Genomic DNA, 13916 nt, shown 5'->3' on the forward strand with positions numbered 1-13916 from the left:
TTGTGCAAGAGTATGGCTAATGGGGTGGGTGGCCGTCGTTGGCGGCCTGGAGCCGGTTGATGATGCCTGCGAGGCGGCGGTAGTCGCGCAGCAGGGTGCCTACGTCTCCGAGGCGGAGGTCAGCGACCTCGCAGGTGAGGAATCGGTCGACGGGAGGTTCAAGTTCGAGGGGGAGGGAGAGCGAGCTCGGCACAGGCGACGCCGCGCCCTCGGATTTCTTGATCTCTAGTGCAGCAGCGCCGAGCCCGCTCGGTCGGCGCTGTGGCACGCCGCTGGCCCCAGCGCGCGAGGTGAGGGACGCGAAGAAGCCCGTCTTGCTATCTGGGGAGGGGGCCGAGCTGGTCGGCGACTCGGAAATCGGGCCGGGCGCGACGCGGCCAAACGCACCGATCGAGGCCAGTCGGCCACCGATGCTCGCCTCACGCCGCGGCGCCACGCTCGGGACGATACCGCGCGGCTCGTCTTCCTCCTCCTCGTCCGAGCCATAGATGTTGTGCTCGCGGATCGACTCGGGGCGCGACGCGACCTCGAGCAGCTCCTGGTTGGCGCCCCACTCTGACGCGCGGGACGAGGCGCGCGACCTGTTGCGCGCCTGTGCCGTCGCTGTTGACGCGGCGGCGGCGATCGAGGCCACCGAGGCGGTCACCGACGCGAGAGAGAATGTCGAGGCTTGGCGCGGTCGGCCGGGGACCTTGGGCTCTTCCTCGAGAGGGGCTTGCGGGTTGGCAGGGGACATGAAGCCGCGCAGAGCCGACCACGACGAGTCAACCACTCCAGTGATGACCTTGTTGGCGGATCCGGCGGCCGAGCCGGCCAGCTCGCCGACCTGGAACACCCTGCCCCGCAGGCGCGAGCTCGCTGAGGCGATGCTGGCGGCGTCGGCATTGCTGTCGTCCAGGTACGTGAGGCCGATAGGTGACAGGTCCTCGACGCTGATGACCTTATCTGAGCCGTCACCGAGGCCAAGTTCAGCGAGCTGGACGTGCTCAATAAACTCGACCACGGCCGTGAGGTTTACAATGGCGTAGTTGGCCTCGCCTTCGAGGCAGATTGCCGATCTGTATCGCCGGAGGTACATGAGCTGCGAGGCGAGCTGCGCGGGGTTGGCCTTGACAACCGCGTAGATGATGATGGGGAGGATGAGGTCTGCGCCAGAGGTGGGTTGCGGCTTGGGCTTGTCGGCTGGCTCGCTGCCCTCTGTAGGCGGGATAACGGTGCCGACAGAGTCTGACAGCGTTTCTTCGGCCTTGTCGTCTATGTTGCCGGACGCCGAGGCGGACAGGACGAGGTCGGGGACCGCCGTCGATGGGACAGCGCGGAGAGCCTGAGGTGTGCTCTCCGACTCGGCGATTGTTGACAGTCCGGTGCTTGCCTCGTCCTCTTCGTCCTCGGTAGCGTGGTATGACTCGCCTTCTGGGCGGAGCTGGATCGGGGGGAGGCGTCCGAGGCCCTCGACGACAAGCTGGTGCGCCTTGACGAGGACGTCGGCCTTGTCCTTTGGTGTCAAGCGGCTCGCCGCGGCTAGGGTTTGCAGCTCGTGCCCGACCTCCTCGACGAGCTGGGCGAGACCCTTGCGCACCTCTCCCTTGACCTCCTCGCCTGGAGGCCGGGTGATCAAGCCAAGATGGTCGAGAGACAGGTCGAGGAGATTGAGCGCAGCAATCCGCGACGACAGCGCCTCGTCGTGGCGCGCGTCGTCCGAGTGCAGGGGTGAAAAGATGCGGTTGTACAGAAGCCGGCAGACGAGCCCCTCGATCCGCTCAGTGCCGTCGCCTGCCTCCTTCTCGACATACTGCTCCCTCGCTTCCCGGGGGCTCGTGGCGGCCTTCTTGCCGTCCTCATCATCGGGCCCGAGGGAACTCGCCCGCGCCCACGGCACAGCCTTGGACTTGGACAGCGACTCGTTGCGGAAGTGCTGCACCAAGTCGTCGTACACACCCTCCATGAAGTCCTGGATGCGCTCACCACACACAGCCGGGTCTGAAAAGTCCAGGGGCACGTTCCCCTCGACTTCTGCAGATCCCAAACCGTGGTGGTGGCTCTTGAGGAGGGCGGCGTCGACGCCACCTCCAGACCCGATCGGGCACACGGCGCCAACAACGAGCTTCAAGACCTTGTCGATCACCTTGCTCGGCAGGCCGTCGAGCTCCTGGCGCACTGCCGATCTGACCGTCTTGACCAGTGCCTTGTGCACCTCGGCATACCGGATCGGCTTGTTGATCGAGTATGCCACAACGTTGTATCCGTCTCCCTGCGAGTCGGAGTAGATTGACGCGGCGTCGCCAACTTCCAGCGATAGCACGGACGGGCGGGGGCTCGACAGACGCGAGCCAGCAGAGGGCGACGACGGGCGGTCGGGGCTGAGGCCGCCCTGCGCCTTGGATGGCGACACGAGGCCAGAAGACGCGGGTGTGGTCGGTCCCGACGTGCCAAACAGCGACGCGAAGGGGTTGATTCTTCTCGCGGGTACGGGCGCCACCTCCTTCTTCTCAGTCTTGACTTCCAAGGGTGGCGGCGAGCCCTTCCCCAGTGGAGGGAAGGGCAGTGACGTCGAGTCCGACGAGACAGTGTACGACGGGAATCCCGCCGACGAGGGAGCCGAGAGCTCCGTCGGCCGCAGGGAGGACAGAACGCGTGCGCGCGACGAGTCTTCCCTCAACGAAGAGATGAGCGCGGAGTCGGACGGCACAGTCGACTCAAACGTCACCGTCGTTCTACCATCAGCCTTGCCTCTCTCGCCACTCACCCTCTCAGAGTCCCAATCAGCCCAGACAGGGTAACGAGCACGGACGCTGTGGGCGATTGCGCGCGTGTCAACGCGATAGGCGGCGACAAGAACGCGACGTGGTCGCGCAGCGTCTGCGGCGTCATGGGTAGCGACGACGCGGGTGTGGACGGCAGCATGATGATCGCCTGCGCGTCAGCTCCACCCCTCGACCTTACGCACCTTGCCGCTTGTCAGCACCTTCAACAAATCCGACCAGTCGCTGCTCCCCTCGGCCCGCACTCGGGCCCCCTTTTCGAAAATCGCGTCAATCATGCCCATGCCCATTGTGCCGTTCCCCAGCCCAACGTTCTGCGCAGCGGCCTTGAGGCTCGTGTGTTGGAGGCGGCTCGTGGCGGCCGAGCTAGCGGCAGAGGTGGAGGCCTCAGGCTCGGAGGGCACGGCGAACGTCGTGGATGTTGTCGCGGGGGCGGACACGCCGATTGTCGGGGGCGCGGGCGAGCTCGTCGAGGAAGACGGCACAGCCGTCGACCCGCCCGAGACGTTACGCGAGCTCCCGGGGGACGCTGGCGCGCGCCGGTGACGCGGCTTGTATCCCAAGCTCGACTCGGCGACGGGCGACGTGCCGGGGTCCGAGGGGTTCAGCCCTGGCGAGACTGAAGACGACGCGCCGAGTAACGGGTGCGCGATCGTCTCGGGCGGCGTGGCCTGCCGTTGGTCCATGGCGGAGCGAGATAGAAGCGAGGGCTTGGTCGGGTCGGATAGGCCCATGCGGGGTGTCGTCGGCGCGTCTGACGAGTGTCGGTGTGGTGCCGACTGAGGATCCCCAAGCCGTTTGCTTGCGCGTGTGATGGAGCGAGTTGAATGCGTTACGCGTCGTTGTCAAGAACTTGATGCTGGTCGTGATGACGATGGCCGAACTTTACCACTTCAAACCAACATCGACCGATCCAGCCAGGAACAGCAATCCACAACGAGGCCACGTGACACTCGAGTGACCGTTGTAGATGCAACGGTGCATAAGATGCAAAATATGTACATAACTAAGGGCTAGACTCATGCAGCGACGTCAGAAGCCTCGACAGCCGCCTCGGCAGGCTCAGTCGACTCCTCAGCCTCCTTGGCGCCGACGGCCGCAGCCTCGCCGTTGGCCTTTTTCCTACGCTTGTGGCGCTGGTGGGACTCTGGGACAAAGGTCGAGATGTGGCTTGATGGTTAGTTACCGTCAGGATACGCCAAACTCACACTCGGGTAGCATGCAACAAGTAGCCAGACATGGCACTGGTCGTCATGAGAGGGTGTGTTCGGCCAGGCAGCACCTGGTACGTCCTGGACCAGCTCTCGGTCAACTGGGTTGCAAGGAAGTTGGCGTCCCTGCGCAGATATTGCAATGTCTCGGCCAGGACCTGCTGGTAGGCCGAGTACACGACCACGGTGGCGGACCCGGCGAGGTACTTTGTCAGCCGGTTGATAACCGAGATGGGCGATAATTCCGTGGCCAGGATAAGGCCGTCCCAGTTGCCGGCGTGCAACTCGGCGCGCGTCGCATTCAGCTCGGCGACCTGGGCCTTGTGCCTCCGCACACGGGCGATCGTCTTGTTCTCGGCGATGGAGGGCATGCCGTCTTCTGTAGGAAGTCCGGCTGGGGTTGTCAGCAAGCCGACACTGGGGCTGACTCACGCCTAGAGTAGCTCTCGTCCGCCTCCATCCAGTTGAGCCACTTGATAAAGCTCAGCTCGCGCTCGCCAAAGTTCATGACGTTGAGGACACCCCAGGCAGGAGGGCTGTCGGCATCGGTGAAGAGAAGAATGCGACCTTCGCAGCCCATGCGGTCGGCAAGGGCAGCGGTGACCAAGCCACCAGTGTCGTCCACGACAAGGTAGCGGCCGTCTGGTCGGATGTTGCCGAGGTTGACAAGCTGCGAGAGCGTGTCTTCTCGGAGATGCAGAATAGACGCCGGGGATCGCTGCGCGTAGTGGTTGACAATGTTGACGGTCGACGGTGCGAGGGGGTGGACCGTTTGGAGGTACTTCTTCTCCTTGCGTTTCCTCCACTTCTCTTTGCTGAAGTCGGTCTTGAGCTCAAACTGTTCGTGACGCTCCATCTGCTTCTGGATCATCTCCTGGGCCGACACTCCCTGGGCCTTGAGCTCGGCAATCTCATCCGAGGTCAGCAGGGCGCGGTTCTCCTCAGAGTCATCGATGAACTCGTTCGTCTCCTTGATGTCGTCTGACGTATGAGTGGACGCCGTTGGTACTACTCACCAATAAGAGCATCAACAATGGCTCGCCTCTTGAGAGGGCGGAGGAGGTTACCCCAGCCCTTGTTGGTCTTGGAGCTGTCGTTGCCGTCGCCCTTGCCCTTGCCCTTCTTGTTCTTCTTGCCCTTGGCCTGGCCAAAGTTGTCCGAGGAGGAGAATGCGTTCTCCTCGATCTGATATTCGGACGTCGTGGTAGTGCCGTCGGTGCCCGACACAACCTCGTATGTGATATCGTAGTGGAGGCCGAGCAGCTCCTTGGCGGGGAAGGAGCCAAACTTGCCGAGCTGGATGAGGCTGGGGGGGGGGGGGGGGTTAGTAGAAGATCGACAAGCGACGAAGCATGTCTCACCCATCCTTGGAAGCGACAACGGCCTTGATGGCGTCGCTTGGAAGTCTCAGCAGCACATTGTCGCCCTCCTTGATGATAGTCAGGCGGCGGTGGAGGATGTCATCGAGGGGTTCCAAGGGCTCGGTGGGTTCGTTCCGCTTGTTGCGAGGGCCGGGCTTGGCCTCTGTCGTCTCAGACACCTCGACCGTTTCGGGAGCGTCGACCTCGATCGGCACCTCTTGCTTGACGTGCTCCATTGCTGTGAGTGTGGTTGTGTTTGTGATTGCAGTTGGCTCTCTGAATCAGAGCGTCTGTTCCACTTCCAACTTTGTGGACGGCGATCACGTGGTTTGTAGAGGTTTTGCTTCCGTCACGACCGCTGATGGTTGCGTAGTGAACTGAACTTTGACAACCACAACCGCTTCTTGCTGTTTGTTCCACAAGACCGTTCCAAGCTCGATCAACATGGTGAGTCATGCGTGCTACCACTAGGAGAGCAGCATGGGTGCTGACGCGACACCCGCAGGCAGCAAACATCTCGATCCAGCCCGGCAACCTCAAGGATGTGACGAAGATGGAGCGCATTGGTGAGCTACACGCGTCGGCGACATGGGCCTAACCTTCCAGGCGCCCACTCGCACATCCACGGCCTTGGCCTCGATGCCAACCTCGAGCCTCGGGCGGCGTCGCAGGGAATGATTGGGCAGGGCAAGGCGCGCAAGGCGGCCGGTGTCATCCTCAAGATGGTCCAGGAGGGTCGCATTGCCGGCCGCGCCATCCTGATCGCTGGCCCTCCAAGCACGGGCAAGACGGCCATCGCCATGGGTGCGTGGGATGTGAGAGAGTAGCCCATTGACAACCGCAGGCATGGCGCAGACCCTTGGCTCGGATGTCCCCTTTGTCAACCTCACCGCGTCTGAAGTCTTCTCGCTCGAGATGTCCAAGACTGAGGCGCTGACCCAGGCGTTCCGCCGCGCCATCGGCGTGCGCATCAAGGAGGAGACGGAGCTCATCGAGGGCGAGGTGGTCGAGATCCAGGTCGACAGGAGTGTGACTGGTGCGACCAAGACGGGCCGCCTGACGCTCAAGACGACCGACATGGAGACGGTGTACGACCTCGGCTCCAAGATGATCGACCAGCTGCAGAAGGAGAAGGTGCTGGCAGGCGACGTTATCAGCATCGACAAGGCGAGCGGTAGGATATCCAAGCTGGGACGGAGCTTTGGCCGTGCGAAGGACTACGACGCGATGGGTGCGGACGTGAGTGATACTCCCAGAGCTGCGACTGACATACCAGACCCGGTTCGTCGCGTGCCCGGATGGCGAGCTGCAGACGCGCAAGGAGGTCGTCCACACCGTCTCGCTGCACGAGATCGACGTCATCAACTCGCGGACACAGGGCTTCCTGGCGCTGTTCGCGGGCGACACGGGCGAGATCAAGCCCGAGCTGCGCGACCAGATCAACACAAAGGTCGGCGAGTGGCGCGAGGAGGGCAAGGCCGAGATTGTCCCCGGCGTGCTCTTCATCGACGAGGTGCACATGCTCGACATTGAGTGCTTCTCGTTCCTCAACCGCGCCCTCGAGGGCGAGCTCGCCCCGCTCGTCGTTGTCGCCTCGAACCGTGGCATCACGAGGATACGCGGAACCAACTACAAGTCGCCCCACGGCATCCCCACCGACCTCCTTGACCGCATGCTCATCATCTCGACGACCAAGTACTCGGAGGACGAGATCAAGGAGATTGTCAAGATTCGCGCCGACGAGGAGGACGCAAAGGTCTCGCCTGATGCCCTCGAGCTGCTCGCGACCATGGGCGGCCAGACCTCGCTCCGATACGCCCTCAACCTCATCGCCCCCAGCCAGCTTATTGCTGCCCGCCGCAAGTCGACCCAGATTGACAACGATGACATCCGACTGGCGTACAAGTACTTCCTTGACGTTGACCGGAGCGCATCCTACGCAAAGGAGACGAGCGGCATGATGTTTGGCGAGACCGAGGTGGATGCCAACGGCTCCAATGCCATGGACACCTCGGCGTGATTGATGCATGAAGTTACTATTTCTACAACATACTACTGGGCTGTGACGAACGACAGCCGCGTCTGGCCCCGCTCCTGGCCCAATAGCAAACTGGCAGCATCGGTGTGCTGACCCCGGCGATTCCTGATCTTGTCGCGCTGCAGTTTGAGCACATGCCTCAGCTGGTCCATGCGCCCCTTGAGAGACGCCGCTGGGCCTTCTTCGGCCTTGTCGCGGATGGTGTGGAGCAAATGGATGAGATGGCGCCGAAGGTCATCCGCAAAGCTGCTGGTGGAGCCAGCGGCAAGCGAGTCAAAGTCGCCAAGCGCCAGCGACCACATGGTGAAGGCATCGCTTGCTGCCCAGTAGTCGGTCCCTTCTGCCATGAGGACCTCGACACGGTCTAGACCTTGTTGCAAAAAGTCCGTGTCGAAAGCAGCTCCGTCGTCACTGCGGAGCTCGGGGAGTACCAGGCTGATTGCCAGCCAGCGGACCAGCTGCCGAACCTCGGTAGTGGATTCACCAAGAGCGAGGACCACACGAGCTTGAAGCGACGCAGGTAGAGCCGCTACCAGATCGGCGGCCTTGAAGGCAAGGTCAACAACGGTTGCTTGGAGTGCCGGAAGGATGGTGCTGATCGTTTGGGCAACCTGCTGTGACAGCACAGCTGTTGTGGACGGGTCTGCCAACAGGGTGAACAGTCGAAGAACGATGGCCTCCAGCTCTGGCGTGCCCAGCCAGTTCTTTCGAGCTGCGGACTCGACGACAGAGCAGATGATTGCACTGGCGTCGTCACGAGAGCGTTTGATGACGGCTTCGTCGAACAGCCTCGACGTTGAAGACTCAGGCTTGGCACCAAGCGACGCCCATACCGACTGCACTCTTGCTAACAGACGTTCTCCAGTCATGAACGGGGTCGAGGACCGCTCCATAACCTGCCGAAGGTTGTGCACAGCGGTCCAAGCAAGGTCATTTGAATCTGCGGAGAATGCAAGCGTGAACAGCCAGTCGGAGATGTTTGGGAGGGACACTTCGTCGGCCGCATCCACGATACCGGCGGCGAGGTACGACATGAGGCCCGATGGGTCTTGAACCTCTTGAAGTAGCTTGACAACAGCGTCGGCTTCGTTTGAGGTTGACAAAGTGGCACTGCCAGAGGCCTCGCACTGCGGTGAAGATTCACCCCAGAACACCTTCATGGCAAGTTCACGCTGTCGACTGGCAGCCGCAGTCCGGGCCGCCATGAACTCCTTGGCGACTTCCTTGGCATCTTCGTCGACGTCGATGCCCGCTGCTTCGCCGGCAGCACCCCATGAGCCACGGAAGAGCAAACCACGGTCAGGACTAGGGGACGGAGAGCTCAATGCCTCCAAGGCCGCGTCAATCGCTTCTGCTCCGCGCCCACGCGCAGCGTCACGAGCTCGATCATTGAGGAGCTTTTTGAAAGCATTCTCGTTCTTTTTCTTGGACTTCAGCCTCGCCTGCTCCTCAGCATCAGGTTCTGAGGGTGAGGAAGCAGGACGGGTTTCGTTGCTGCGACGGCCGCGGGTGGAGCGGCGCGGGGGCTCTGGTGGCTCTTCAGGCTGTTCTTCAGCGGCCTCTGGCAGGCTATACAAATTAGCGGCGCTCACCCGGGCTGACGTACGAGAACTGCAGGTCTAAGTCCAACTCTGCCTCCTCGTCCATTTCCTCCTGCTGCAGGGCTGTTTGTCGCAGTCGCTCTCGCCGCGCCTCTGCTCGCATCTCAGCCTTTTCGTAGGAATCATCTTCGCGCGACTGGTCGCGCTCATGTTCTTTCCAGATCTCAGACGTGAGGGTAGGCTTGGCAGGGGTGTGAGAATGGCTGTTTGGGACGTCGGTGCCGCTTCGAGCTGGCGTCGGCAAATGTGTACGGCTGGCCAAGGGCGAAAGCGACAATCTTGCGCCCGTGGCCTGACGGTGTCTGGGCGTTCTCGGAGTGGCGTTTTGGCTTCTCCGAGAGGCAAGGCTGACCATCGACTGCGCGGGACTGACAGCGAAGTCGGCATATTGAGCAAGCTGATAACGTGTCAGTGACCGAAACGTTCCTCCGCTTTCACTCACAACATCATCAATGTCGTCAAAGGCAGGAGCGACATCGGTGGGAGGGGACTCAGTGCTGGATGGGCTCTTCGCCTCGGGGCGTGGGGCTCCCTGTGACGCCCGTGGTGCGCTGCCGAAATGTACGGGAGGGCGAGTGCGTGATGGTGTGGTGGGCGGCGGGCCCTTCTTACTGATGCGCTCAGCCTCCGGAGTTTCTGGGGCTGGGGACAGTAAACTGGACTCGACGCGTTGAAGTGGCCGGGGAGCCTGCGTCTCTGGAGCTGGGGACAGCTCACTAGAGACTGAGCGCTGACGCTCAAGGGCGCGCGGAGCCCTGCTGGCGGCGACCGGCGCCTTCGGGGCACGAGTCACCTCAGCGGGACGGGAGAGAAGGCCGCCCTTGGAAGCAGAGGGCTTCCTTGTCCACATGTCAAGAGGAGCCGACATCTGGGGGATCTCGTATCGGCCGGGCTGCCCCTTTGCAGCCTCACGCGGGGGCCGATTGCGAGCAATGGAAGACGATGCTGATTTGGAGGACGACTTGGAGGATTTCCTAGTGGTCTTTGGTGGTGGCGGGCGATAGCTTTCTTCGTCCATAGCCATCAGGTCGCTGAGTCTGCCCTTCTTGCCGCTGGGTTTGCGTTTGGGGGCGCCACCGTTTGCGGCGCCAAAGTTGGGCTGAGGAGGTGGCAACTGCTGGCCGGGGTCTCTGTCTTGCAAGGGACCTGGCTTCGGCCTGGTGGGGGTTGGCGAAGCGTCGTAGCTAATGGAGTCCTGAACAACATCTTGGCGCGGGGTTCGGGCGACTTCCAGCTGTGTTGCAGACGGTGTGATAGACGAGCTGCTCTCGCCCACACGCCCCTTCTTCCTGGCACCTTGCTGCTGAGGAAGCTTGCGCTTGGGCGAAATGATCGTCTCCTCGACCAGAACCTCCGGTCGTCGTCTCTTGCTGGGTCCGACCCCGGGGGATTTCTGCGATTGCTGAGAAGGCTCTCGCTTGATCCTAGGAGCAGTACCGGTGACTTGAGATGAAGATGCCAGTTCACGTTTGGTCAACTGTCCCGGTCGCCACCCGCGATCGTCGCAGCCGTACTTGCGTTGCGCCCTGCTTTGCTTGAGAGGCGACTCGCTCGCACGAGTAGACGCGGTGCCCGAACGCGAGCGCGCAATATCTCCTGGAGATCGCTCCGACTGCGAGCTACTCGGGGGTATCCGTGGTTTGGCCGGAGAGGGGTTCGGCGGCCTTGCCAGGTCGTCCGAATCGCTGCTTAAGACGATGGGTTCCTGCGCCGTTGCACCGAGCTTCTTGATACTCAAGGTTCCCATCGTTTGTGACAGCGTGGTCTGACCACGTGGGAGTGGATGCTTGGATATCTTGGATCTTCGTGTTGCCTTGGGGCTAGTGTAGTCCTTTCCTTGCACCAGCGTCTCGTCGATTGCTCTTGGTCGCTTCTTCGAGGGAAGGGCCGATGCGGATACTGTGGACGCGAAGTCGACCAGTTTAGAAGGAACAGGACCCATTCTTGAAGATGAAGACTTCGATGAAGATGATGACTTCAATGAAGATGGATCTTTGGGCCTGGACGTGTGTGCTTTTGACGAAGAAGGGTGCGACTTGACGGGGGCGGTCTCATCGTCATCAACATCTGACTGGTCTGATGACGGCACGAGGATGTATTGTCGGCTGTCACGCGCGCTTTGTTGATGCCTCCTTTTGCCCTTGTCAGAGGGCGCGCCCGGGCCCTTCATGCGGGACGCGAGGAAGACACCACACCGAAGCCGACACGCGACACCACCCTCCGTAGTGGGTGACGACCGAGATGCAAGGCGCTACGAAGCGCGATTCGAGGCCGGGGTGGGTTGTGTTGGAATAGTTGCGAGTCGGGTTCTACTATGGCAAGGGATAGTAGAAGAGAGAGGGGTGATAAGTGACGAGAGAGAATGTTGGGAACTCGAAATGCGCGCAAGAATGTACGAGCGAGACACGCCCGTGTCGTCGTCGATGAATGGCGTCGAGGCGGCGTCGAGGAGAGACGCGTTGGTCCCTGCGATAAATCAACCTCCACTTCACAAACAAAAAATAGTTCCGCTTTACGTAAACTATCCAGTCAGCTGTTCGGCCAATGTCGGACTTGTTTGGTGCCACCCACCTCAGACGTCATGGAACAGGTTTGGTTCCGCTCAATCGGATCCTGGACATCAGTGTTTTACCCCCTTGCCTTGGGTGTTTTGCCCCGTTTGGGCTTTGGGTGGCAGGCAGGCAGCCGGCCAGCGAGGCGGGCTTGCCGATCACTGTACGCGGCGTGCTGCCAGGCAGTATGACGTATTGAAGGGAGCCGCCGCCGCCCACGAGGTGATACAAGTCTATAGTCTCGGCTCTGGCTCCCCCCTAGTGATGCAACAGCTCCGCCCACTGCGCACCACCCAGCAACATACCACCAAAGCCGGCTGCCGGACAGCCTTGTCCGCCGCGCCCGCGTCACGCAGGCAGGCAAGCAGGCAGGCACGCCCAACGCACCTCATCTTGCCTCACCACCTCCCTCCCGCCTTGGTTCAATTGGTCGAGAGCACTACCCACCCATCCATCTCGTGTCTTCCTTCTACCCTTTCACATACGCGTCATAAACCACGCATCGCGCACCACCTCTCGTTCTTTTTTCTCTTTCTACACTCTACCCATACACTCCAACAGTTAATCAAACACAATGTCTTACGCTGAAGTCGCAAAGGACAACAGTGAGTACCCGTGCGCACGCGTCGGCCAACCGCCACTCGCGCCACTCGACCCCTTCGCGTCGTCGCTCACCACCGTGCTCCCCCTCGGCGCGCATCCACCCCTCCATCAGTCCCTGCCGGTGAGATCCCCCAGCCCAACCAGGACCTGCGGGACGGTGTTGCCCCTACCGGTGGTAGGTCACCGCATGAGGCCGACCCGGGACTATACGAGGTGAGTCGGTTCACATGGTCTCCATTGTTTTGTCCATCGCTGACAACCACTCCCAGATGGCGAGCTAACATTTGTGCAGAGAAGACCTGGGAGCAGGAGAAGGCCGACATCAAGAAGTCTGCCAAGGACGGCCTCGACAAGGCTGAGAAGAAGGGCCGCGAGTTCGAGAAGAAGGCTAGGGTGGGTCGCACGTTTGCAGCAGCAGAGACATCGGTTAATTTCAATCATAGGCCGAGTTTGACCGTGCCGAGACTGCTCTCGAGGCCTACTGGAACAAGGCCAAGGAGGTCATCCTCCGCCCCTCCACCCTTGGTGGCCTTGTCGGCGTCGTCAACGTCGGCCTCATTGGTTCGCTTGGATACTGGGCCTACCTGAACAAGGACCGCCCTTGGGACAGGCGCCAGGTCGGTGCCGCTGTCGCCGGCACTCTTGCTCTCTTCGGCGTCGAGGGCTATGTTGCCGAGTCCTACCTTGAGACCCCTGAGGGCCGTGCCGAGGCTGAGCGTGCCAAGAAGGAGGGCTCGAAGGCCTACCTCCACGCCAAGGAGGTCATCCTGCGTCCCAACGTTGCTGGTGGTCTTGCCGGTGTCTGTGAGTACTTCACTGCTGCCACCCACCACTAACCGCCAGTCAACCTCGCTGTCCTCGGTGCCGTCGGCTACTTCGCTCACAAGCACTGGAACGAGGTTTGGGACCGCAAGGTCGTCGGCGCCGTCACTGCCGGCCTCCTCGTGTTGACCGGCATTGAGGGGTATGTTGAGCCTTCTTAGTATTGAGTAAAGCTGACGTTTCCCAGTGCCCTTGGCAAGGAGTACGTTGACAAGGAGCTCCCCAAGCACTAGATAGACGGAGACTATGGGCCATCCTGGCTCCCGCCATCTACGTGGAGCGTTGAGCCGACCTGCTTGTACTATGCTGTGGACGCCTCGTTTATCGTATGAATCAAGCTTCTGAAGTGTCACAGCTGTCACGACAGGGGAAAGAAGAGAACCCCGCTGGTGTCTCGCCCATCATGGTGCCATGTTGGCCATGCTGGCCGCGTTAGACGGAGTTGTCGACCACTAAGGGTGGGTGGCAAAGGTGGAGGCCAAAAGTGGAGGCGCGTCGTGAGCCTGAAGGTGGAAGAGAAGAGTGTGTGAATGTGTGAGAGTGAGCCGTTGCCGAGCGAGCGTATCCTCGAGCTCTACTGCGCCGTGGGCATTGTGCTTTGCGAGGCAAGAGTCTGTGTGAGACACGAGCCCATTGTCGCAGCGCAGAGCAGCCAGCAAGCGACGGCGTGCGCGTCGATATCCGCCCGCCGCCCGCTGATGCCGCCGCCACCCAGTCAACGCCAGCCAGCGCCCAGCCCAGCGCCCGCCCACCCGCCAGCCAACGAGGCACGGTTACCCCGCGTTCACGCGCGCTTGGGGTATTTTGAATGACACCACGTCTGCAACAACTGCAAAGCTCGAGCCACCGACACTTTCCCTCAACCCAGGTCAAGGACGAGGAGGAGTGTGCTTTCACACACACCACCACCTCCTCCTCCCTCCCTCCCACACGACACCATCTTGCATCCTCCCTCCTCTCCCTCTG

At 61.5% G+C, this 13916-nt stretch overlaps 5 protein-coding genes across 5 annotated transcripts; 2 read left to right on the forward strand and 3 right to left on the reverse strand.

The window, feature by feature from the left end:
* Positions 1 to 16: 16 nt before the first annotated feature.
* Q8F55_004019 (uncharacterized protein) lies at positions 17 to 3448 on the reverse strand (the record flags this gene model as incomplete). Its single annotated transcript, XM_069352543.1, has 3 exons — positions 17 to 2714; positions 2747 to 2913; positions 2948 to 3448. 3 exons carry the CDS (start codon positions 3446 to 3448, stop codon positions 17 to 19), a joined length of 3366 nt encoding a protein of 1121 aa, XP_069209961.1.
* A 333-nt stretch (positions 3449 to 3781) lies between these two features.
* Positions 3782 to 5570, reverse strand: TRM6 (tRNA (adenine(58)-N(1))-methyltransferase non-catalytic subunit trm6; the record flags this gene model as incomplete). The annotated part of the gene is made up of 5 exons (XM_069352544.1): positions 3782 to 3932; positions 3971 to 4367; positions 4406 to 4954; positions 4990 to 5279; positions 5335 to 5570. 5 exons carry the CDS (start codon positions 5568 to 5570, stop codon positions 3782 to 3784), a joined length of 1623 nt encoding a protein of 540 aa, XP_069209962.1.
* Positions 5571 to 5778: 208 nt separating this feature from the next.
* On the forward strand, positions 5779 to 7354 carry RVB2 (RuvB-like protein 2; the record flags this gene model as incomplete). Its single annotated transcript, XM_069352545.1, has 5 exons — positions 5779 to 5781; positions 5840 to 5900; positions 5941 to 6138; positions 6179 to 6573; positions 6611 to 7354. The coding sequence occupies 5 exons, from the start codon at positions 5779 to 5781 to the stop codon at positions 7352 to 7354; spliced, it is 1401 nt and encodes a 466-aa protein (XP_069209963.1).
* Positions 7355 to 7386: 32 nt separating this feature from the next.
* Positions 7387 to 10720, reverse strand: Q8F55_004022 (uncharacterized protein; the record flags this gene model as incomplete). Its single annotated transcript, XM_069352546.1, has 3 exons — positions 7387 to 8941; positions 8979 to 9370; positions 9416 to 10720. 3 exons carry the CDS (start codon positions 10718 to 10720, stop codon positions 7387 to 7389), a joined length of 3252 nt encoding a protein of 1083 aa, XP_069209964.1.
* Positions 10721 to 12099: 1379 nt separating this feature from the next.
* On the forward strand, positions 12100 to 13183 carry Q8F55_004023 (uncharacterized protein; the record flags this gene model as incomplete). The annotated part of the gene is made up of 6 exons (XM_069352547.1): positions 12100 to 12130; positions 12241 to 12303; positions 12421 to 12521; positions 12572 to 12932; positions 12972 to 13092; positions 13138 to 13183. 6 exons carry the CDS (start codon positions 12100 to 12102, stop codon positions 13181 to 13183), a joined length of 723 nt encoding a protein of 240 aa, XP_069209965.1.
* Between the last annotated feature and the right edge of the window lie 733 nt (positions 13184 to 13916).

Source organism: Vanrija albida, assembly GCF_041260175.1.
Source record: "Vanrija albida strain AlHP1 chromosome Unknown contig_3, whole genome shotgun sequence".
NCBI lineage: Eukaryota > Fungi > Basidiomycota > Tremellomycetes > Trichosporonales > Trichosporonaceae > Vanrija > Vanrija albida.